This window comes from Lacerta agilis, chromosome 15 (assembly GCF_009819535.1).
Source record: "Lacerta agilis isolate rLacAgi1 chromosome 15, rLacAgi1.pri, whole genome shotgun sequence".
Classification (NCBI taxonomy): domain Eukaryota; kingdom Metazoa; phylum Chordata; class Lepidosauria; order Squamata; family Lacertidae; genus Lacerta; species Lacerta agilis.
In genome coordinates this window covers 27,604,461-27,629,859 of record NC_046326.1, presented here as the reverse complement: position 1 = coordinate 27,629,859, position 25,399 = coordinate 27,604,461, and the positions used below count along the sequence as shown (strand labels likewise).

Below are 25,399 nucleotides of genomic sequence, written 5' to 3'. Positions count from 1 at the left end.
TAAAAAAAACCCAATGACAACACAATATTGCAATACCGAGACCATCTTAGAGCTTAAGACTATTTTAGAGAAAAATACTGGCACAAAATTTTAATAAAATAACATTCTTTTTACAATTTTTTTTTAAAAAGAAAGGTATTGGTCCCTCTTAAGAAGCAAACTTGTTCTTTGAAATGCAAAATTATTTAGGACCACCAATGTGACTTCCCTGCAGAAGAGGATGCTCTGCCCCCACCCCCACAAAAGGCCATTCCTCACTTTTAAAATCAAAAGGGAGCCTTACGAGCTTATGGATTGTCAGTTTATGGCACCTCAGGGGGAGGGCGGGGAGTTCTTTATTTATTTATCATGTGATTGTAACAGGGCGGTTAACTTTTAGGCTCTTTCCCCCCCCCCTTGACTTTTAAAATATTAGCCCCCAATAAAACTCTCCAATTTTTTTTTTCATTTCTCCTCCCAGCAAAAATATGTCACAGTTTCATCCAAAAACATGATGTCCTCCCCCCCCTTACAACCAGTGGAAATTATTGTTTGTTTGTTTCTTTCTTTCTCTCCCTCCCTCTTTTTTAAAAGGAAAACCATGACAGTAAAACAAAAATAAAAATGACAGAAGTTCAATTGAACGCCTAGATGGATGCCCTGAATCCATCTACAAGGACCTCTGCTCTTGCCTGCTCGTTCCCTTCACTCATCTGCATCTGGCTTCACATCCAACATGGCGTGTAGCTCTTCGGGCGTGTATCCCAGCAAGCTCTGCAGGTCGCACACAAAACGGTAGACGTAGCGCTTCCCGGCCGTCTTGTGGATGATGTTCTTGTCATAGTAGTAGCGCAGCCCGCGACTCAACTTCTCATAGTTCATTTTGGGCTTGTTTTTCCTCTTGCCCCACCTCCTTGCAACCTGGGGACGGCAAGCACACCACCAGAAACATCACTGAAAGTCCTTGGCGAGCTCGGAAGGGAAGGGAAATGAGCGCGTCAACGCCAATCGCGCAAAATACTCTCGGGCGACTTTAACAGTCATGGAGAATCCTGGGAACTGTAGTTTGCTAAGGGTGCTCTCCTTGCAGAGCTACAGTTCCTAGCATCCTTCACAAAGTGGAGTTCCCAGGATACGCCACAATTCTTAGACCTTTAGCAGTGGTGTAGATATCTGGCGTGGATGCAGAAGGGACGGAAAGGCAATGGAGAGAGACAGGAGGTGGACTTTTTAAATACGTCAATTTGGGTACAGTGCTACCTCGGGTTAAGAACTTAATTCGTTCTGGAGGTCTGTTCTTAACCTGAAACTGTTCTTAGCCTGAGGTACCACTTTAGCTAATGGGGCCTCCCGCTGCCGCTGCGCCGCCACGCGATTTCTGTTCTCATCCTGTTCTTAACCCGAGGTACTATTTCTGGGTTAGCGGAATCTGTAACCTGAAGTGTCTGTAACCCGAGGTACCACTGTATTATATTGCCATTTGCTCCAATTGAGCTTTAAAGAGCAGGTTTTCATGGGGAAACACGACCCTCCCCCCCTTACTCAAGCTTGGACCATGCCTGGATAAGAACAGAAGACAGGTAAGTGCGGATAAGCCCTTCCTTAGTTTAATTAATTCAACACAAATTATAAATTTGATTCAGTGAAACCAGCTTTTCAAAGTTCCGTAGTCATTTCCATCTCCAAAATCCACCTGCTGCCCCCTTACCTCTTAGTGCCCCCCCGGGATTTGTGCCACGCCCCAGGAGCAGTACCACTCACTTTTGAGAACCAGTTCTCTAGGTCCTTATCTATTTATTCCTTCCCAGACCTGATTCAGGTCCATACGTACCTCATCTGGATCAGAGAGCTTGAACTCCCAGCCGTCGCCTGTCCAGCTGATGAAGGACTGGCAGGACTTGTCTGTGAGGAGCTCCAGCAGGAACTGCCACAGTTGGATCGGTCCGCTACCTAAGACAGCAAAGGGAAAGGACCCCAAAAGCATTAAGAACGGGATCCATAGACTGGAAGATTGGAATGAAGTCAGGAAAAGCTGTGCTGGAAAATTGACAGTTGAAAAAATATATATACACAAATAAAACGGTACCCGACGGATGAAAGGGTATATGATCTCTAACATGATTGAGAATCGCACAGCCAGGGAGGGGGAACTCTAAAGTGTTAAGATTGGAATGTGGAAAACATGAGAACAAGAAGGCGGCAGAAATGAAAATACTGGAGATAAACTTCAGAGGTCCAGAGTATGGGAAGCCTGAAAAATTAATAATTAGGATTGTAATTTGGCTTTTTAAAAAATAGGATTATGATTTGATGGATTTGTTAATTGGATGTCCTTATTGGAAAACTAATAAAAATGATTTACAAAAAAAGAACGGGATCCATAGCAAGGTGCCTTGTCCACTAGGACCAACCAAATTTCCAACCCTTCATGGCTGAGTGGTCTGCTACCTGCCAGGCCAGTGACCCAAAGGACTCTGCTTGCCATTTTTGAAAGACCCTTACCATGGGGAGACTTGGCTGGCTCAATTTGGCCTACAGATCGAAGGTCCTCCACCCACCCTGGGTATAAGCCACCTCTGGATATTGTGGCTATTAATAAACACAGGTATTATGCAATATTGGAGGGTTCGGCTAGATGTTACAAAAGGCACACCCAGCTGGTGCCATTTTGGTTCTCCTTGCATGGCAAGGTGTGTCCCCCCCCCCCCCGCCTTTCAGACCACCCCACTCTCAAGAACAAGATGCATGACAACTAGCATTTTGGGTAAAATCAAGCCACAATTTTATTGAGTACAGATTAAGAGATTTGGCTCAGGCATTGGGTAGAAGCCACCACTTTTGGCCAACCCAAAGTGGGCTAAAAGTAAGCCAGAAGGACTTGCGTTTGGGGAAAGTGAGGGAGTCCCTGACCAACATTAAAAAATAACTCCCCTACTGGATTGCATCTGGGGGGGGGGCTGAGACCCCTTGCCTCCACCTGGGCATCTGGACAGAAGCATCTCCTCTGGATCCCTTTAACGGGATACTCCATTCTCAGAGGGGCAGGCAGAGGCCGTAACCTCCCCTCCGTCCAAGACTACACCTACTCAAAGCCTAAACCGCCAAAGTTGTGATGAGTACTATGAGGATGGCGAAAACCAGAATGCTGGAATTAGGGGAAATTCCAACTTGGCGCCGAATATGGCGGCCGACTATGCTACTGCAAGGTCCAGCAGAGCCACATGTGACAGCAATATGGGGAGGGAGGAAGAAATGGCTCCGGTTCAAGCCATGGGCCTTCATTATATACCAGAGCGGTGGGCTGGACCTGCCTCTCAAGAGCGGACCACCCGCATGCCTGCTCAAGATTCGTCAATTCAATGAGTGAGTAGGATCAGCTTCCCTGGCAACAGGATCGATCCAAGGACCTCCTTTGCTGCCCAGGAAACAGTCTAAGGGGCTTCTCCTGAGAGATCGCAGAGGGCAACGCAATGGTGTCCACCGAGAAGGTTGAGCTGTCTTTTGAGCAATCTCTAATCCAAACAGTGCAAGCCGTGATGCCCCTGGGCTGTGGGGGGGTCTCCACTCCATGATGTGGGCGGGCGTGTGGGTGGGGGGCAGCAGCAGGGAGGTGCCACATGTGGTGATGCCATGCCACATGGCACATCTCTTGCAAAAGCCTTTGCCTGGCCCCAAGAGCATCAGTAGAGGAGGCGGCAAACCCGACAGGTTCAGTGTTGCCGCTGAATGCCAAAATCTGCAGGGTGATTCCTGGGCACAGATTCAGCCCCGGTTCCCCAGCTGCCTAAGCAAGATGACATTATTATTATTTTTTGCATCTGGGCAGAGGAGGCACCATTTCCCTGATGCACGGGCCTCCTCCCCTCCCACCTGCCGAAAAAAGGGCTCTTGGCCGAGACCTGACCTCCGGCACGCTCCTGCCCCCGCGTCTTGCCAGCCGCCTCCCCTGACCTTGACTTTTTGTTCCCTGGCAGTGTTTACCAAGATGTGATAAAAGAGGAGGCAGGTATGGAAATTATTTGGCCTCCATCCAAGGCGTGTTGATGCAGGAGCAAGCTGCAAAAACTCCCCGGGCAAAAATGCTCGGAGCCAGTGAGTCAGTGCCGTGGCTATTCAGGTGAGAAGAGGCAGACCCCAGAAATAGGCCAGTGGCTGGCTCTCGCCTCTCTTTCACGGGGCTTGTGCTTTATATATCCCCCACCTCCGGGCACTCAGCGTCAGCTGCACCCCCAGTCTCCAGCCACACACAAACACACCAAGGGGCTGACCGTCTGTCACCTCCTGTCTACTTTGGTTGACTGGGTTAGACACACTGAATCATGGGTGGGGAACCTCAGGTTCAGGGAGAAGTTGAATGCGGCCCTCTATGTCCGGCCCTCTGAAGAAGAAGAAGAAGAGTTTGGATTTGATATCCTGCTTTATCACTACCCTAAGGAGTCTCAAAGCGGCTAACATTCTCCTTTCCCTTCCTCCCCCACAACAAACACTCTGTGAGGTGAGTGGGGCTGAAAGACTTCAAACAAGTGTGACTAGGCCAAGGTCACCCAGCAGCTGCATGTGGAGGAGCGGAGACGCAAACCCGGTTCCCCAGATTACGAGTCTGCTGCTCTTAACCACTACACCACACTGGCTCTCAAAACTCTCTCTAGGCCACACCCCTCACCCGCAAGGGTTCCCCCCAGCTGAAATGTGTCCTTCAGCACCCATCATGCCTCTTACGAGTCCGGATGCAGGGGAGAGGGGAGCATGTGTCAAAATTAGACTACTTTCTGAAGGCAGAGCATTGGTTGCTCTGCTTACTTTTTGCATGTGGCCCTTGGAAAGTTACCCAGAGGGGAATGTGGTTCCCGAGTGGAAAAAAGCTTCCCTTTCATCTCTTTGACTCAGCAGCACTCAAGAGCAGACGGGCGACTTCTCCTGAGGTCTGCTGTGGTTTCCAGGTTGTCAGGGAATGCCACTATTATTTGCCATTCCCCTCCAGCATCATGGAATTGTAGAGTTGGAAGGGATCTTGAAGGACATCTAGTCCAACCCCCTGCAATGCAGGAACCTCAGTGAAAGCATCCATGGCAGATGGCCATCCAACCTCTGCTTAAAAAACTCTAATGAAGGAGAGCCCACCTTCCGAGGGGGTCTGCTCGACTGTTGAACAGCTCTTACTGCCAGAAAGTTCTTCCTGATGCTCAATATCCGGGCACATCAAACACTTTACCTTCTTCCTTTTTTCCCTACCTCTTAAGTGACATCATAGCTCAGGGGCAGAACATCTGCTTGGAGTGCAGAATGTTCTAGGTTCAGTCCCTGGAATCTCTTGGTAAGGACTGGGAGTGATTCCTTGCTCGAAGCCCTGGAGAGCCATTGCTGCCAGTCAGTGAAAAGCACTGCTGAGCCAGACGGACCTTGGGTTTGATTCAGTATAAGGAAACAGCTTCCTAAACTTAATGTGACCCTCCTCTGCAATGGCCCTTCAACGCAGGTTTCAGCCTGCCAAGTTCTTTGTGGCCATGTGGACCACATCTAAACCAGCCTGGCAAAGCCAGCCAGGAAAACCTTCCAAGTTCCCATGAGTTGGGTTTCCAAGATGCTGAGAAATTCACAGCTAGCTTGGATATGCAACTCCAAAAAAACAGCAACGACCTTGGTTTTTCCCCACAGTCCCGGGGAACATGTTGGCCTCCTGCCTTTCCATGCCATGGATCTATTCCTAATAAGAACATCAGAAGAGCCTGCTGGATCAGGCCAATGGCCCATCTTGGCCCAGCATCCTGTTCTCACAGTGGATGATCAGATGACCTTGGGAAGCCCACAAGCAGGACCTGAGTTGAAGAGCACTCACCCCTCTTGTGGGTGAACGATGAATCAATGACCTTCCATTCATAATTTTTAATAGCTATTTTGCAAAGCAAACAATGAAACAAGGAAGGGCAGGAATCAGCCCTGCTCAACAACACCAGCAACCACAGTAACAGGAGATGCCTCTAATTTACCACCAACAAATCCACAGTGAAGGTACAAAGTTGGTGCGGAATGTTGAGGCAAGCGCAAAACAAAACTAAAAACAAAACCGGCACTAATTCAGACAGTCCTGTTGAGCAAAGCCCTTACCGGCTACCCCGAATTTCCATCGCTTCTTAGGACAAAAGCAAGAAGCCCCAGGCCCAGGAGTGGAATGTGGCCCTTGAGGCCTGGCCAACTGGCCCTCGGAACTCATTGCAGGCCCTGATTCTCTCCTGTTTTCACCTGGGTGGAAATATGTCCTTGAACTCTGATCAGGCCTCTTTATTGGCTTGACTGAATGTAAGGCGGGGAGGGCTGTGTGTGTAGGAACTAGCCTATTCTAAGATGGTAAAATCTGCACCTGTTGTTCCTTGGCCCTGCCTGCCACTGCCCTGTGGCCCTCAGAAGGCTGCCCAGAAGGAAAAGCATTGAGTCCTGTGTCTCAAGCTACAGGGCATTTCCATTCCTAACAAGTCAAGGTTTGGCGAGAGCTGCCTGCTCTGTGTTTGCACCTCTCTAGAGCAGGAGCCAAGATTTCATGGCTTAGCCAAGGCTGGATGAGGACCACACCTGCCTCCTGCTCTTCCTGCTCGCTAACAGCAAACACAAGGAGGATCAGCAAACACAACACCAGGAAAAGGAGAAAGGAAAAGACATCAACCATCACTGTGTACCTCTAACCACCTTTATACTCAGCCCTGGGCTTGCAGAAGAAGTCATTCCTGGCCTAGAGATCCCAGTTCAGTTGTACCTTGTTATAGTACGCTGCTTGCATACCCTCCAAGTGTCCCTATTTTCTAGGGACAGTGCCAGAATTACGAAAACCATCCCGGCTTCTGATTTGATCCTGGAATGTCCCTATTTCCCCCGTCAGTACCGCTGCCATCGAGTTTGGAGAGGAGGATGAGCTGTCGCTTGTCCTGAGCAGCAGCAGCAGCAGCAGCAGTGGCAGCTGCAAAGGAGCATCTTGTTGCATCTCCATGACTGCCACTGCTGGCCTCCTCCCTTGGGCAGCTTGTAGTGGCTGATGGGACAGCAGGCAAGGAGGTGGAGGAGAGGCTGCCACCACCGAGGCCCAGCTGGTTTGGAGAGGCAGGCAGAGGGCAAAGCTGCTCTGGGCAGGAAGAAAGGGAAAGTGGAGCTCAAAAAGTCTTGATTTTATTTTTTTAATGCAATGCAGGAATCATAGCTCAATAGTTCATGACAGTGCCTGTAGATGACATGACCTAACCTCTGCTTAAACACCTCCAACGAAGGAGAGTCCACCACCTTCTGGTTCAGACTTCAATTTCTACAGGAACTCGGAGATCCTTGGGGTCTCCTGCATGCCATTTAGAGATACAGAGTCCGCGCACTACAAACGGGAGGACCCCCTCTGACACGGACGCTGTGGGAGCAGACGACAAGCTGCCTTTTGTGACGTGATCCTCAAAGCCTTTGGAAGGAAGCCGGAGGCTGGCAAGACTCAACCCATTGCAGGATCCGCCAAGCCCAGTCAGTTGCATGGGCAAGACCTGCCCCCCCTGCCTGCCACAAAAGGCATCACCCCCTCCCCACCCACCAGGAAGAGGGTGAAAGTTCCGGCCTGCCCCTTGACAGCGGCCTGCTGACCCCTGTCCTGGCGAGGGAGCGCCACGCGCTAAGAATAGAGGCAGCCAGAGGGGTCTCACATGCTAAAAGCAACTGACAAAGGAGGGCCTTGTCTCGCCCCCAGAGGAGTGAAGGGAGCCCTTGAGCAGCAGCGGCGGGAGACAGTCACACGCTAGGAATTCTCTGGCATCACCGGGAAAATATGACTCGTCAAATGGATTATGAAATGGGGACTACAGTGGGAACCCTGTTTGAGGAGAAAGTCCCTCTGGGCGTGGGTGTGCGGCAAATGTACATCTACAGGCACCACTTCCAGATGCTCCCATTGCCACAGTTTACTATGCACAGACTCCGTTTAGCGCTGCTCCCACCCCCCTCCCCAGCCTCCTGCTAAGACACTGGCTCTATTTTTGCCTTCTGGGAATGCCTTGTTAAAGTTGTGGTGGGAGTTGGTAACTATGTCGTTCCTGAGTGACCCATTCCCGCGTCTCCTAGAAGTGACATTTCGGAGCGACGGGGTGGGGCACCTCGACTCCAGCATGCACAGGTGAGAGGGAAGACACCTGAGTGCCAAAGGGACACCTGTGCTGCTGCAGCTCCTGCAGAATATTGTAAACCATGAAGCCTGTTGGTGGGCAGTTATGCTTTTCTATTGCATCTCTAATAGTAAAGCAAGGGGCTGTATTCATTGCCAATTCTACTCAGTGCAGACCCAATGAAATTAATAGGCATGGTCAACGTAGGTCCGTTAATTTCATTAGGTCTACTCTGAGGTTAGTCGGCTATGAAGCAGTATCTTCAATGGATGTTGCAGAATCAATTTATGCAATGCCTAGCAGGCAGAGTAGAGACTTTGGGTGTGTGTCATGAGGCAGGATGGGGAGTGGGGCAGCAGCTCTGGGCATGAAAATAAGGGTGTATGTGCCCCTGTTTTATTTGCCTGACATTCCACAGTTACATCACATGGGTCTGAGGCTCCCCTTGGCTCTACTAACTATTAGCTAGTCTGGTCAGAAGAACCATGTTCCATCATGCTACCAATACTGGGGTTTAAGGAAAGGCAATGGGCTGGCTGTAGATTCTGCCAACCTCAACCAAGACCTACCAGACTCCCCCAATCAATACCTTTAACCTGTCACATTCTGTCCTGGAAGACAGCATTCAAAACAACCACACTCAAAAGATTCTCACCCTATAATTGCAAGACACATTGGGATGCAACCATCTCAACCAAACCATACAGTTAGCGTTGAACTCTAGTGAATATCAACCATATCTAAAATGTAGCTTTTCTGTACATCTGGGGTTTAGGGGAAGTTTACTTGCTTGCGGTTTTTATCTGGCCTCAACATGCTTTTTGTCATTCTCCCAGTGACGCTTTGCAAAGCAGCTGTAAAAACGAGAGCCGCCCACACTTTATTGGGCTCTGATTTCAATGGGACAAAATACTAGGGAATAGAGTTGTACGCCATCCCTGTCACGTGCCAAACTGCTTGCAAAGGTTGTGAAGCTACGAGGCAGAAAATAAGCAAGCAAACTAGCTGCCTGCCTGTCTAAACATACCTACTTATTTGTTGCACATCAGCGGCTTGAAAGAAGAGGAAAAGGGCCCACCTTTATAACCGAGAAGCAACCATGTTAGCAACAAGTAAATATTCGCTTATCTGTTCTCTCCCATTCCTGCTTTTGGGTATGACCCCCCTCCCCTTCTGAAAGCTCTGATCAGGTATTCTTTGGGGTACAAAGTAATGTGTTTTTTTTGGGGGGGCTATTTGAAGGTCTCATCCGCCCAGAGACTTTGCATGCCCACCCATGACAGCACCCACAGGGTGTGGCAGAGCATGTCATGGCTATGATCTGCAGCCCCACTCACCTACTCCCGACCAGCAATCAAGGCTGAGGTGTGTAATGTATCATGTTTCATTATGTTTTATATATGTTGGAAGCCACCCAGATGGGCGGGGTACAAATATAATAATAATAATAATAATAATAATAATAATAATAATAATAATAATAATAGGTTTTGCCCATTTTGGAAAGAGCTTCATTTCCCCTCAGGACACATTTGCATGGCAGATTTCTAGGCCTTCGTTTTAGCACACCCAGCCAGGACTGTGGTATGCATAGCTGTCAACTTTCCCTCTTTTTTTGCGGAAATTCCCTTATTCCAGCGCACTTCCCATTGCAAAAAAAGGGAAAGTTGACAGCAATGGCCGTTTCCCAATGCAAAAGAAAGAAAGAAAAGGAAGGTTGACAGCTCTGGTGGAATGCCAGGAGGAATCCCTCAACCCTGAATTTTTCATCTGCTTTGAAATGGAGAAGCCTGGTGTGGGAACTACATGGCCAGGCCTAGCTTATCCCCTCTCTGCTGGGAGGACCGGTAAATCCCAAGCCCCACAGGCTTGGGCCTCAGCAGAGACAGCTCTTGGCTGCACCTGTATCAGTTCAGGATATGGGCAAGATCAGAGCTAAGGTGATGAAACTTTTTCTTTCAAAGACGGCTCAGAAAGCATCCACCTTAAAGTATGAGGGGAGAGCAAGAGGGTCCCATGTAGATGGGTTTTCTTTTCTTTTCTTGAGGTTCTGTTGATTTTTGGGGAGGATGATAGGCAGATCTCATCCATATGTTATTGCGGCAGCTGTGACTAAGCTTACGGGAGCCATGCTTACATCACAAGCATTTTTATGTTTAATGTTTTATTATATTTTTTTATATGTTGGAAGCCACCCAGAGTGGCTAGGGCAACCGAGTCAGGTGGGTGGGGTATAAATAATAAAATTATTATTGTTGTAATCATTAGTATTATTATCATCAGACAAACAGACCCATGCGGGAATTGTGCAGTCGGCAGGACTATTCTTGTTGCAATTTCCATCACCTGAGGGACAAGACGGTGAAATGACACCCTGTAAAACAAAATTGCAACACCGGCCAACCATGAATGCAAAGAGCTAATTTTGTTCTCATTTGCAAACTTCAAGCAGGTGGAACCCGAGTTACTGAAGCAGGGCGAGGAGTCGCCTTCTGGGTTCCTCTGTCGGCTCAAAGGCAACCTCATGCTAGGAACTGTGAGCCTTCCTTATGACACACCTCGTTCTTTGCAGTATGTGAGTAATGGCAATTCTGTCTTTAACGTCAAAGGAATAGGTGGTGCTCACAACCTCCTGGGAAATTCAATGCAGCTTGAATTGACCCAGGTGATGGCGAGTTTGGATCTTGCCATGTCTCTTTTCCTAAATCTGGGCACCATGCTGGGAGGAGAACAAAACCAGTAGGGCCTTTTGGTGGTGGCCCTGTATCTGTGAGCATCCTCCAAAGGACAGCTTTTAAACCAGGCACCCCTTCAAACAAAGGCACCCTAAGCAGTCCTCCTCCATCCCACGAGCAGAAGCAGACTTCCGGCTTTGAAGGTGTGTTCACATGACTGCTTACTCTGCATCCAGTCCACTCCCACTCTTAGGTTTTGTTAGGTTCGCACTATGTTAGCTATAATCCACAGTGATCCTGTACTTCCTTGACAAGTACTGCTGTTGGAGGTGTTGTTGTCTCAAACCTGCTTCAGTTCAACTAGAAAACTGGACGAGTGAGTGGTGACGTGTACACGTGCAGAGGATGGTTTCGCGCATAGAAGTTTGGGTGGTTATGGAGAGGGGCAAACCCCAAAGGCCATGGGTGTTGGGTGAAGACATCCCCACCATCTTCTGACCTGAACAACCCCATGCAAACATGACTTGAAATGCAGTGTTTGTGTGTGTGTGACTGACCTTGCTGCATTTTAATCTGCTAATGTGAACTGCCCCTTCCTTTAACCCTGGCAACGGGGCAGTTCCCACTTTTGTACTTGCAGGCAGTAGGGCAGCTTAGGGGGCCACAAGGCAGTTGCACGGCACATACAGCTCCCTGTTCCTGCTGCATCATTCTGTCTAATGGTAGAGCCTGTGAAATGGGTACGTCCCCTTTCCACCAACAACCTTGGCCTCTTTCGGTGGAGTCAGGCCACCCTGAATTAAGCAGCTCCGCCTCAATGGCGGCATTCTCTCTCACCTCTGTTTTTCCAAGCCAACCGGCACAGTCACCAGAGGTGTGTGTGTGTGTGTGTGTGTCTTTCCAGTCACCCGATCTAAGAAGACTACCTGAGTGAGTGTGGCAAACTAGTCAGGGGCCAGGGAGCTTTTCTGTGAATTCTCTCATTTCAGAAGGAAGCCAAGGGCAGGATCGTTGTGAACTTGTGAAAGGAGGCAACTTGTGAAATGAGGTCAAGATGTGGAGGGCAGATAAGGGAGCTCAAGGAGGCTGACTGTTTGCCGCCAGCGAACAGGAGACATCAAAAGCCACGTGGGCAGCAGATACCATCAGAGGGTTGGGGCCTCTGGCGATAAAAAAAGAAAGTTCCTCTCTGCCAGCCAAGCAAGCAGCCAAGCAGGGGCAGCACAGTCAGGGCCCCATTTCTTAGCTTATCGCAGAGATAAATGAATGCTGTGTGCTTTTCATCCACGTTCACTCAGAGGATTCTCACATACTGACTTCGCTTTTCCCTGCCATGTTTCGTGTCTTCAGAGTGATTCACACACAGAACCTTCATAGAATCATAGAAGAGTTGGGAGGGACCACAAGCGTTGTCGAGTCCAACCCCCTGCAATGCAGGAATCTTTTGCCCAAGGTGGGGCTTGAACCCGCAACCCTGAGAATAAGAATCTCATGCTCTCGTTCGTTTTCACAACAGTCCTGTAAGACAAGACAATGCTGCAACCATCTCCCCACCTTACAGGGAGGGGACATGAAGGAATTCTGGCCAGGACTACAGTGCCTTGTTTACACTCAGTTGGTGAGTTCATAGGGGAGGTGATTTGAACACAGCTCCCAGCTCCCATTCTTAACTATGACACTTATGCCAGCTTCCAGCTTTGGTGCCAGCAGCTCCTGGCAATTCATACCCAGCAAGTTTATTTCTATCAGGCCCAGAGTCTAAATAAGGCCCTGCTCTTCACAGGCCATACTGCTCCCTAGCCTGACCCTGCACCCTCTGTGACTGTTTTTGCCTGGCTGGGATGCCTTTGGCTTGGCTTGATGGAAGACAGAGAGGGGTGTTTGGGGAAACTAGCCCACTGTGCATAGGTGAGAATCACATTCACTTGGGCCAAAATCTTTTCCCACCCCTGCAATATAACAGAATGTAATTGTTTTGATGCTCACACCATGTTGGGTGTGGACTTATCTCCCAAAGTCTCCAGCAGCTTTGCAACGATTCAAGATTTCCTCTCCCTTGGCTCAGATCATCATACTCCCACTGCTGAAGGGAGATGGTCTCCAGAAGCCCACTCCCAGCCCAATTTTCTTATCAGCACCTATTCCTGCAAACAGAAAGCACTCATCACAGCTTGAAGCTGGAGCATACATCCACTTCCTTCTGTGCACAGCTCCTAAAAAGGATCTTCCAACCCCACAAACACACACCGATTCCCAGCCCAAGTAGAGGGGCTGCACTTGGGGAGGAAGAATCTCGCATGAGAGCTTGTCAAAAGTGCAAATCTTTCCTCCCGTCCCACCTGACTCATGGAGTCAAGGGTTGCTACTGAGGCATTGCGGTTCTAGCAAAGAAGGGCAACCCTGAAAACCTGAAATTTGTTCTCCTCTGATTTAGTGCGCAAACATATATCTGTGTGAGAGATGCGGGCCGCAATGCCCCATCAGTCAAGAGACAGACAAGCAGCCTCTCATCCCAATCTGCAGGCTGATTTTAGCCAGTTTATAGGTGCTTGTAAACAGTTAGATTTTCTTTCAAGCTGAAAAGGTGCTACCACACGCCCGATTCAAAGTCACATATCTGTTCGTATCTGTGTCTGAAGTATCGCTTTCGCATCAGGAGTCAGAGGCGGCAAGTTAACCTAGCAATCTGTTTCAAACTTCAGTAATCTCAAGCTGGTTCCCCAGGGTTGAGTCACAGGGTTTCGATTCATTTTCATTTGTTACTCAGTTATGTGTAAACGTCCATAAATACACATGTTCCTGCATGCCGCATCTCCCACCCTTCCTCTGGCACAGCCTATTCACGGACTCAAGAGCACGAGCCAGGAAGGCTCCAGCTCATGGCTGGCTCACTTGTGGCCTCTGGATGTGGCTGGACTCCAACTCCCAGCAGCCCTTGCAGCCAGTATGCCCAATGGCCAGGGAGTTGTGGGAATTGTAGTCCTGCAGTGCCTGGAGAGCCCTGACAGGGTCCCTATCCCTGCCTTATCTTGGAATCAGACCACTGGTCCACCCGCATAGCTCAGTACTGCCTACACTGACTGGCAGCAGCTCTCCAGGGTTTCAGATACCTGCCCATTCCAGCCCTGCCTGAAGATGCTGTGGACTGCACCTTCTGCATACAAGGCAGCCCCTGAACTGCAGCTTCCCGAGTTCAAATCTCGCTTGCGCAACTAGGCAACTAAGGCAAACTGCTCTCTCCAAGCCTTCACCCTCATTTCACTTGGAATATGGGGAAAACAACAGTAGTCTGTCTTGTAGGACTATTTGTCAGGATTACCAGGGTTTGTTTTTTTTTAGCAGGAACTCAGGTGAACTCAGTTCCCTTAGCGGAGCCAAAAAATCCACCTATATCTCTAATCAATTAAGTTGTGGCCATTTCTAATGCAGATCATTGTCTGCTTGAGTTTATTAATCACATCTTACATTTAGTCACTGCTCGGTCCCAGTTCCTGCCCACCTAGCAGTTTGAAAGCATGTCAAAATGCAAGTAGATAAATAGGTACCGCTCCGGTGGGAAGGTAAATGGCGTTTCCGTGCGCTGCTCTGGTTCGCCAGAAGCGGCTTTGTCATGTTGGCCACATGACCCAGAAGCTGTACGCTGGCTCCCTCGGCCAGTAAAACGAGATGAGTGCTGCAACCCCAGAGTCGGACATGACTGGACCTAATGGTCAGGGGTCCCTTTACCTTTACCTTTAGGGTTCAGGGGTTGGCACTGCGACTGGGCCCGCAATAGACAGACAGACAGACAGACAGACAGACAGACAGACAGACAAACAAACAAACAAACAAACAAACAAACAAACAGACAAACTTCACAGTGAAGTTTTCCCTCGAGAAAAAATGTACTGAGGAGTATAGATATGGTGCAGGCAAAGTACTTTGTACATCTGACATTACTACAGACATGCTAAGCATAACTAAGGGCACTAAGCAGAGGTCAACGCTTGTAGTTTGGGAAACGGCCTGAATTCTGTCTGCCCAGCTACCCCCCCGGGCCTCACCTGTGTAGCCAGCCAAGGCGGCCGCAGGAATGACAGGCTTGTCCTTGTTCATGTCCGCCCGGTCTCGAACATAGTCCTTGAAGGTGCCTTTGGGCTTGTGGCTGGGCAGGGCTGCTGGGTAGTCCTCAGAGTCGAAGCTGTCATAGGAAGGGACACGCTGGAGGCTCTGGAAGGAAGACTGGCTGCTCCACGACTGGGTCAGGCGGTCGCAGCTGTCGTAGCTCTCGATGCTCTCAAAGGAATCCTGGCCCCCGAGTTTCCCTGCGAGGTGAGAAGGAAATGAGGTTGGCAGAGAGGCAGTGGGGCCTAGTGGTCAGAGTGCTGGACTAGGGCCTTGGGGAGGACAAGGTTCAGGTCCCCACTTGGCCACGAAGCTCTCACTTGGGTGACCCTAGGCCGGATGCAGCCTCTCAGCCTAGCCTACCTTGCAGGGTTGTTGTGAGGATAAAATGAAGGGGAACCGCACACACCACCCTGAGCTCCTCAGACGAGGTGGTATATAGAGGCAATAAATAAATAACAAAGCAGAAACAGCAGTGGCGAACCTTGCACACAGGTTAAAGGATTCCCCATATTAAAGGGAGTTCTTCAGTGAAGGTTGAGGAAGATGCTGATTCGGAGACCAATGGAAGCCCTGCTTGGTTTGGGGCAGTCCCTGCGGATCCAACCCCATACAATCAAAGCCCACCCCAATGCACATTGGAAGAACTTGACTTTGCCCAGGGAGTCCTGGGGGCTGCATCTTCCACCCCTCAAAGATACGCAGTTCACAGCCCCCTCAATGAACTGCAGAGGAGGTGAAGCAGCACAGAGGCAGATCGCATGCATTGCATGCAGAAGGCCTCAGGGTCGCCTCCTCTTCGGAAGGCCAAGAAGCAGGTGATGCAAGAGCCTTATGCCTGACACCTTTTGCAAAGCTAGTGATTCCCTGGGGGAAATGGGCAAATCCTGAGGTTCATCTGAGGCGGCGTCCTATGTTTCCATTGCAACAATGGGCATTTTGTTTAATTGTTTATATAATTTATATCCCACATCTACAGAACAGATTTTATGTTCTCCAATGTGATGTTTTGTGACTACAGAGCAGTAGAAAGAGGATCCATTCAAAATAACGGTAAATAAACACAGCAGGCAAATGTGACAAATTGTTTAAAAAGAAATAAAAACAGCACATCAGTTTAAACGTACTGGGAAATGAAACAACTAAATCTAACTTCTGAGAACCTGACAGACACTCACCATCTCCAGTGGCTTTTAAACTCTGGCCTCACGATTTGCTGGTCAGGTTTACTCTAGCATGTTTTCACATTTTAAGTATATGCCCAAAGCCCTTCATTGCACCAGAATGTGGACAGGAAGCACAAAGCACCTCTACCTTTTCTTCCTGCTAACGACTGTTCTGTGTTTTCCCAAGGAAGCATAATAATTTAGTCTTGTCTTTCTAGGGATCACTTGATCAGCCGCCAGACCTGCCAGCTGTGGCCTCCCTGTGCAGATTCATGGCTTTTTATACCAGTCGAAGACGTGAGCCTCTGTTTAACCAAACACAATCAGAAGGGTTTTGTTTTGCTTTTGTTTGTTTTTTAAAAGGGAGAGAGGCGGAGAATTCTCCAGAATTCCTCAGCTTGACTGTTGCTCAATCATTTCATCTTTACTGACAACCTTGGAGCATAAGAGGATCACTCAAGTTCATTAATTTCCCAAGCCGGACTGAAAGCAGCTGCTGGGATTGTGTAAGATCTCTTAAGAGCAAATTCCGCTGGCAGAGATGCTGGCAGTGAAGACCCAGCTACTAAATCTCAAGGGCAGAAGCGAGGAGGCTGAACAGCTGGCAAGCCTGCCCACATATTTGCTGTGTCCTATTTCAACATCTCCCTCTAATTCAGGTGTGGTAGGGATCACCTGCGCAAGGTAGCTTGAGGGCCAGGTTTTAGGTGTCTTTCTAGACAATGCAACTTTAGGAAGCTTAAGGGGCCTAAAACTCAACCAGCGAGCCCACGTTTTGCATTCTCTACATGCTTGTGGACTCCAACTCCCATCAGCCCCAGCAAACAAGGCCATTGGTTTAATTTCTAAAAAAGAGAGATGCCAGTCTTTGGTGGAAGGCCCTTTTCCTTGGGAAAATCTCATTCCTTCTTCTATGTGGGGTAGGGTTGCCGACTTGTGATTTTTAAGGTGTTCCATTACCTCGGCTAGTGCGCCCCATGCACATATTATCCGGCGTTACGACCTCCTGCTTGATTGTGAAGTAGTCGGTAGGCAGGGACTCCATCTGTACGGGGTCCCGGAGGATGACGGAGGAGGGGTACTCGTTCTCGTACTTGAGAGACAGGAGCTCCTCGGAGCTGATGGGATGGAGGGTCTGGTAGGACTCTGTGATGAAGCTGGGCTCAGAGAATTCCGAGGGAGGAACACACTGAGCGTGCTCAATGCCATAACCTGAGAGCGGAAAGAAGACCGCAAACTGAGTAACTGAATGTTATCACCCAGGGCAGCATTATTATTATTATTATTATTATTATTATTATTATTATTATTATTATTATTTAGCTGGAACTCTCCGTAACTCTGTTCCGGCACCTTCTAAGGAGCAAGGGAGGCATTTATGGGGAGTTCCAGCATCTCTTTTTCTAGAAAAATAGCGTTGTTGTTGTTGTTGTTGTTGTTGTTGTTGTTGTTGTTGTTATACATTGCATTATATACCATATGACTATTATCTAGGTATTATATCCTATTTATTTGACTCTAGAACGATATATATATATATATTGTGCATTACTGTACAAACTCATGAATATCCATCAATCACTGAATTTATATACCCCCCCCTATACCCGGAGGTCTCAGGGCGGTTCACAAAACCATTGCAGTTCTTGCTATTATCCAGAATGATAATAGTAATAATACCATCACCATTAAGTTAATTAAGAGAAAGAAGCCATAGGAGTCACATTTCTTCAACAACAACAACAACAACAATAATAATTGTATCCTGCCCATCTGACTGGGTTTCCCCAGCCGCTTTGGGTGGCCACCAACAGATATAAAAACATAATAAAACATTCCAACATTAAAAACTTCCCTATACAGGGCTGTCTCCAGATGTCTTCTAAAAGCCAAATAGTTGTTTATTTCCTTGACATCTGATGGGAGGACGACCCATAGGGCGGGCGCTCTCTGCCTGGTTCTCCGTAACCTCACTTCTCACAATGAGGGAACTGCCAAGAAGGCCCTCGGCGCTTTTGCTCCTCGTATGCTGCCTAAACGTTGAAAGGATTCCCCGGTGCTAAATCTTGTACTCAACGGGGAAAAACAAGTTACTACTTACTAATGAAGTAGTCTGATGTATAGCGGGATTCTGGGTAGGCTGTGTTCACTCCGTTTGCTGGATATGGCTTTATCTCTTCTGCACCGAGGATGGGGGTGGGAGGAATGAAAGGGAAGATGCCCAGTAAGTAGCAGTAGTAGCAGTAGCCTTCATTCATTCATTCATTCATTCATTCATTCATTCATTCATAAAAAATATTTGGATTGTATTAAAGAGTTTTTTCAGAATGGTGGAGGGCACATGTGCCTTGTCCCATTGGTGTGGTGGCACTCGCCCTTCTTCTGATAGGAAATGCTCTGCACGACGGTCAGTTTGGGGTGGTTGGGTTGAGAAATGTCCTTATTTTCACCTGAGGAATGTTGGTGGGTATGCCCCTAGGTAAACATGCAAGGCTGGCACCACCAGTTTCTCACACCCAAACCCAACATTGACTGTTATCTAGGTAGCTCCACACACCAAATACTGAAATTCTCGAGGTTTTTACTCAGAACTGCGCAACCACGTTCTGCTTTCATCATAACGAGTCTGACAATGTCCATCATCTGAAACGTTCTTGATCTGTTTGGTGGACTGGGTCATGCCAGGATACATGACCCCCCCCCCCGGCACACTCAGAAGTAGGGGGAGGGCCCTCTAACCCCATCAGCAATTACAAAAACCTTGCAGTCAAGAGGTGACTCACCTACCGCAGGCCATATAACTGGAATAAAAACAGCAGTATGCTGGCTGGGATTGCTTCATCTATTTGGGCACATTCCACTTTTATTTTGTCTCCCCCTTCCAAAATAGCCTCCACTTCCCTGCAGTCAGCAGTGCCCTCTGTCTGACTGCAACCCCCATGCAAACTTGACCGCTGCAACCTGGCCCCGCCTTCCCCTGTGGTCACACACACCCCATGGCTTGGCAAGGCTTGCCAGGAGGGGAGGGGGCACAAAGGCTGCGGAGATGAAGTTCACACAGGCCTCGGTTTGTTCAGCCCCCACTTCATGGCTGCCGTCCCCAGGAGGGAGGCCAAAATTAGGCCCCTTTGAATGAAGGCACATTATCTCTGGCGAGTCTCTGTCTGGGCTCAGCAGAAAGAAACCAGAGCTGCAGCCAGGCCCTATTTGGGTTGTTCTCCTCCTTGCTGGCCAATACGTGAGGTCATAGGATCATAGAATCGTAGCATTGGAAGGGATGCAACGGGTCATCTAGTCCAACCCTTTGCAATGCAGGAATCACGACTAAAGAATCAATGAAAAATGGCCATCCAACCTCTGCTAAAAAAAACCCCCAACAAATGAGAGCCCACCACCTTCCGAGAGAGTCTATTCCACTGTCAAATGGCTCTTACTGCTAGAAAGTTCTTCCTACGGCTTAGTAAGAATCTCCTATCTTGTCATCTGAACCTTTTATTTTGGGTCCTACCTTCTGGAGCAGGAGAAAACAAGCTTGCTCCATCTTCCGTGTGACAGCCCTTCAGATGTTTGAAGATGGCTATCCTGTCACCTCTCAGATTTCTCTTCTCCATACCCAGCTCCCTCAACTGTTCCTCATAAGGCTTAGTTTCCAGACCCTTGATCATCTCGATTACCCTCCTCTGCATATCTTCCAGCTTACTAATGTCCTTCTTAAACTGTGGTGCCCAGAATTGGACACAGGACTCCAAGTGGGGTCTGAGCAAGGCAGACTAGAGCAGTACTATTAATGCAGACACAAAAGGCCACAGCAGAAGGAAAGAGGCCTTTCCTTCAAAAGTCAGGAAGCAAGGTCACCACCTTCTTGCAAAAATGTTCATGCCAGTTGGACTGTCCCATTGGTCCTGTGGTTAGGGCAGTTATGTCACGTAGACTCTGGACTTAATGGCACTTAATAACACAGAGCATAGTTAAACAGTGGTGCTCATGCAAATCCTATTCTCAGTGCCCTGGTTTTAACTTCTTCTTGTTCAAAACCATTTACCAGAACCAATGAGGCAAAATATGGAAATAATTGGGAATGTCAGCTGCCGCCCCATGAGATCCTACAACTGAGCATGTTTACCTTCAGAAAGCCACAGGTATGTGTGTCTGGGGTGTGCACGTGTGGGTGTACCAGAATCCATGTTCCTCGGTGGCTTTTGTGGAAGGGGAAAAAACGCCCCCTCCCTCTCCTGACACCCAAAACAGCACAATGAGCACCTGTCTCCACCTATCGCAGAAGGTCCCCAAATGATCTGCAAACATCTCAGTGGGCAACACTCTGTTTACAATTGGTTTCGTCTCGCCTGTTTGCATTGTTCAGGCATGAATGCGGGTCTGTTTCTCAAAGCTGGTCCAGCACAACCGAGGACTAGCTGAAGGTCCTCCCATCCCTTTGGGTAAATGAGGAATGACCCCTACAGCCCCACACACCAAAACATTCACAGGTTGGCAGCAATAAACTTCAGGACTTCGTATGAAACACACGGGCTCCCTTGGGCTGTATTTAACATGAAACTTTCCTGCTTTTGGCAAAGAGGTAAATGACAAGAGTCTGGCTGTATGTGGGGGATCTCACAGCAGGGCTGGCCTTTGATATTTTGCTGCCTGAGGTGGAGGACATAAAGGCAGCCCCCTCCCACTATTCATCTAGAAGCTGGCTGGCTGGGTGGTTGAATGTGCATTCAGCACTGGGGGGTGGGTGGGGGTGGGACAGGTCCTCCATACATCGGAAGCAGCAGACTAATTTGGGGCCCCCAGTCAGCGCTGTGTGGCAAGCTCCAATGAATGCTTCCGTCAAGGAGCAACCACTGCTGTCCCTCAGTATTTGCCGCCTGAGGCACTTGCCTCCTTCTGCCTAATAGTAGGGCCATCCCCATCCCACAGGGAAACAGACAAGCCATCAAGTTGTAAAACTCTTCTAGGGCTGCAGCTTTGCTCTCATTCAGCTTCTACTCTTCTTAAGAGATCCTCTCAGCCCATTGATTGAAAAGCTGCAGAAGAGACTGTGTGCAGCGTCACTCAGCAAGGCAGCGGGGAAGGCACGTGAACAGTGGCGAAGCTAAGAAGACCTCCAGGGAGATCTGGGGGAGGTCTGAAAGCCTGGAGCTGAGAGCAGACGGGGACACGGCCAGGCAAAAGTGATGGAGCGCAGAGGACAGAGTTTGGGAATCTAGGGGATCTCACGAGGTGGCAACTTGTTCCTGAGCTTGTTTGCAATTGTTATTGCTCATTTGATTTATTAGTTGCTCACGACAAAAAAAAAAGTCTCTAGCCAACTTCCAAAAAAGTTAAGAGCCTAATACATGGCATAAAAATGAAAACAATACAAGTCAACAGCAGAAAAGTGTTAGCAATAAGTAGCAGGGCGCTGATCACAATCTGTCAGATGCCTGGGAGAGGAGGGAGGTTTTTACCTGGCACCAAAAGGGGGTTAATGGTGGCACATGGGAAGAGCATTCCCCGCAGTGGTGAGCCACAACCGTAAAGGCCACGTTCTTGCCGAAGCCTATCGTAATGTTACCTTTCTGCAGGATCTCCAGATGTTCCCAGAGGATGTCTCCTACAAAATCCGGTGCCAGCTCCAGGAAGCAGTCCTTGCCCAGAGCACAGAGGGCAGCTCCATTCATACAAAACTTCTGGAAGTCCACGCCCTTCAGGCTGAACTCATTCACCGCCCACATCACCCAGTCCCGAACATGGGTTTCCGTCCATTGCTGAGGGTCTGTGCAAAGAAGCCACAGGAGAGAGGAATTGAAAGGCAGCCACTCTGTGCAACATCTCATAAGGCAGGTGTGGGGAACCTTTGGCCTTCCAGATGTTACCTGAACCACAACTCCCATCAGCCCCAGCAAGCATGGGATGATGATGGGAGTTGCAGCTCAGGGTCCTCACACCTAATCTAATATATGGTAGAAACATCATCACACTGGGAAAGGCGAGATTGAAGGCCATGAAGGGACCATATTAAACTTTGGAGCCTTTTATCTTTCTCCCCTTTAGCTGAATTTTCTCTCTTTTGCTGCCTGTATTTCTACTTCTACTGGGTGCTGTGGATTTTTTCACGTGGACTTTAACTGTTTAGAGTGATTTCACTTTGTTCAGGCACATTTCCCGAAAAGTGGTCTATGAACCCATAGAGCAGCCACCACCATTTATTCTGAGCTGCAGGGGAGCTCAAAGGAATCTTAGGCAAATGATCACCACACTGGGGAAACTGTTATTTTCCTCATGTGCAACTTGAATGGACCGATGGATGGACCACCTTACGCCTCCCATTAATGGACTAAAGCTCGTACTGTTAATTTTCTAAGATTTCCTTGATCAAGGGCCAGTCCTGCATGCATGTGACATTTACACCTTTTTGCTCCCCAGGGATGGTGGAGATGTTCAGTGGCCACGTTACAAACGCTTTAGGGGAAGTCGCTGCTTCAAAGAGGTTTTGACCCTGATCCGCCCAACCAAATGACCGAGAAGCGGATGCGAGAACTCATTCAGCCAAACAGCCGATGTTCGTTCAGAGCTGGATTCGTGGCGAGCTCATTGTACCTTTGGGGATTCCCAGCCGCTGCTGCTCTTTCGTGAAACCACTGAAGGTGGCCTTCAGCGCCTGCGACATCATTTCCTTGCTGCTTGGAGTTAACAAAGGCACGTCGGCACATTCCATATCTAGAAGAGAAAGAGAGGAGGGAAACGAGGATGGTTCAGCTGCAAAACTCAGGACGATGGGAGAGGCAGCAATTGCGGCCCAGGTGCTGAGTCCCGGGTGGTCATTGCAAGTCACCTGCTTCGGCGTGACCTTTTTCTCTCAGCCTGAATGTTCATCAATGGGCAGTTTTATATTTGCTACACATTTCAATGAGTCAACACATCTTAAAAGAGGAGGCAAAAGTTGCCTTCTAGTAAAGAGATAACAGGAGGAGGTTGAATAAGAATTTCCCAAACTCCACTATTGTTGTGCTGTTCTTTGGTTCTGGAAAGAAAGGTGGGATTCAATGGGCTGATTTTTTTTTTTTTTTTTGCAGGACATTTCCTACTCCACCAATGCAGTCTAGCAAATCCATCTGTGATTTTGTGTGACTGCTTAGGAAATCAATCCTGAGGTTGCTGTGATTGCAGGCAAGCTCCTTGGGACGGCACAACGGCACTTTTTCCTTCGTCGCTGTTGGGCCGGCCCTCACTTAAATATAGTGCACCCACCTCACAGTACACCAATTACACAAATTTCTATAAATTACCCCAGATTATCTTGTGGGAGACTTGTGTGAGGAAAAAATTAATGATTTGGAGTCTCAGGCAGGATTTGATCAAACAAACAAGAAATGTTTTATTAAACAAAGGAAGTTTATGACACAAAGTGGGTAAAACAAAATATACTTCAGGTTACAATATTATTTCAGGTAGCCGTTCCCCTAATAATATTTATACTAAATCTAACTAATGTTATGGACTTCTAATCAAGCACAGCTTCCTTTAAACTTCAGTTGCTTATGTTCAGTTACTTCGCTTCAGGTAGATGTCACAGGTTTTTAGATTAAAGGGTAAATGCTCAGCTTATTTCCAGTTATTTCCCTTCAGTTCTTTCTCAGTTGTTGCACAGCTGTTGCCGCTTAATACTTTGGTTCTTAAACAAGGTGGTACTTCCTGTCAGTTACACACCCCTTAGACAACCCTACTCTTGAGATACTCCAAGTAACAGAGGGATCACCACACCCCTCTTAACTGGTTTGGGAGTCTTCTCTTTTTGTAGAAGAATCTCCCCTCCTGACTGGAATGAGACCTAAGTAGACTGTATCTTTCCAGCTTCTACTTCTCCTGGCTCAGCCTCAGCCTCCCAGTTAATTCCTGGCTTATTACTCTTACAGGACACCACACACTGTCCTGAGACTCTTTCCTGTAGCTTTTGATATATTCCTCAGAGTGGATGTTTCTACCCAGAACTAACTCTCTCTCCTCTCACTCCCTATCTCCCAGCCTGTCTCCTCACCTGTATTCCAACCTATCTCCTATTCAATTTGCTCTCCTGGAACCCTGGCCAATCAGAGGCTGCCGTTCATTAACCATTCGCTGGCAGGGAAAAAGGAAAAGAAAAAACTCGGTGACCCAACCTGCCCAGCAAAACAAACTTTTCCGTTATACTCCTTACCTAGGCTGGGGTTCAGCAGCCGAAAAGCAAGTGGGTGGGTGCTCAGCTCAGCTGTTTTTCCCCAGGTGTTTTTATGATAAGCTCCGCCTGCTAAAATCCCTGTACTCTTACCCTCCTCCCCAGTGACAAGTACTCTGGAATCCATCTTTCACCCAGAGAGTCCTGCCCAGGTACCCAAACTTCATGTTTCAAGAATGGGCAAGCCCAGCACCATCACTTTGTATCTTACAGAGGTTGATGGGCAAATGGGTCAGTTTTTCTCTTGATGGAAACATCACACTTTACTTGCCACGAACCCACACCAGGCATAGTGATTTCTTTCTCCTTTTTTTCAGACCCCCTCCCCAAAAAAGAACTCCCTTGCTGATGCAGTAGAGAAACCATCTACACCAGGCTGCAATGGGACCACTAGAATGGCCTCCAAAGGGATTGACGGAAAGTGTCCAAGGGCATATCAACAACAACAACAACAACAACAACAACAACATATTTATACTCCGCCCATCTGGCTGGGTTTCCCTAGCCACTCTGGGTGGCTTCCAACAAAATATTAAAAATACAATAAAACATCAAACTTTAAAAGCTTCCCTAAAGAGGACTGCCTTCCGATGTCTTTTAAAGTCAGATAGTTGTTTATTTCCTTGGCATCTGACGGTAGGGCGTCCCACAGGGCGGGTGCCACTACCATGAAGGCCCTCTTTCCTCCATGATTTCCAGGTATATTATTAATCTCTCATTGTACTTTGGTAAGAACTGTCTACAGATGAAGGGGAAGGACAGTTTGGACCCCATGTGAGAGGTGGGCAAGGGGAGATGTCACAGATTGAGAGGCTGTGAGAAGAGAAGGGTGAGCCCAGGTGAGAGCTGGCAGAGAACAACATCCCCTCTGTAGATGATGAAAGTTAAGATATGGTGATGAGGGAGGATCTTGTAGTTTCTTTTTTCTGTTCCTCCTCTCTCACCGATGTTCAGAACAGTCAAGGTTGGCCACTCTCAGCGAAACCGAAGACATCAACAAAAGGTTTTGCTGCAATGGTCAGAAGAGCTAACATTTTCACATGCAACCGGTCGGCAGACATTCACCAGTTAAAGAGTTTGGTGTGGGAAAAGATAATCAGGCCATTGGATAATAAGTAACAGATTCCACGCATTGTTTAAATAATGTCC

At 48.2% G+C, this 25,399-nt stretch overlaps 1 protein-coding gene across 3 annotated transcripts in view; it reads right to left on the bottom strand.

Moving 5' to 3' along the window:
• Positions 1-544: 544 nt before the first annotated feature.
• The window catches only part of ETS1 (ETS proto-oncogene 1, transcription factor), a 102,207-nt gene continuing 77,352 nt past the window's right edge, over positions 545-25,399 (bottom strand). For 2 of the 3 annotated variants that reach the window (XM_033171642.1, XM_033171644.1), the window contains 7 exons: positions 22,636-22,755; positions 21,611-21,811; positions 18,149-18,226; positions 17,008-17,259; positions 14,821-15,081; positions 1,811-1,929; positions 685-900 (listed from right to left, as the gene is read on the bottom strand). In XM_033171642.1, coding sequence (XP_033027533.1) covers positions 685-900; positions 1,811-1,929; positions 14,821-15,081; positions 17,008-17,259; positions 18,149-18,226; positions 21,611-21,811; positions 22,636-22,755 — 1,247 coding nt within the window. Of the gene's footprint in view, positions 901-1,810; positions 1,930-14,820; positions 15,082-17,007; positions 17,260-18,148; positions 18,227-21,610; positions 21,812-22,635; positions 22,756-25,399 lie in introns of all 3 variants that reach the window. The other variant, XM_033171643.1, reaches the window with a different exon arrangement.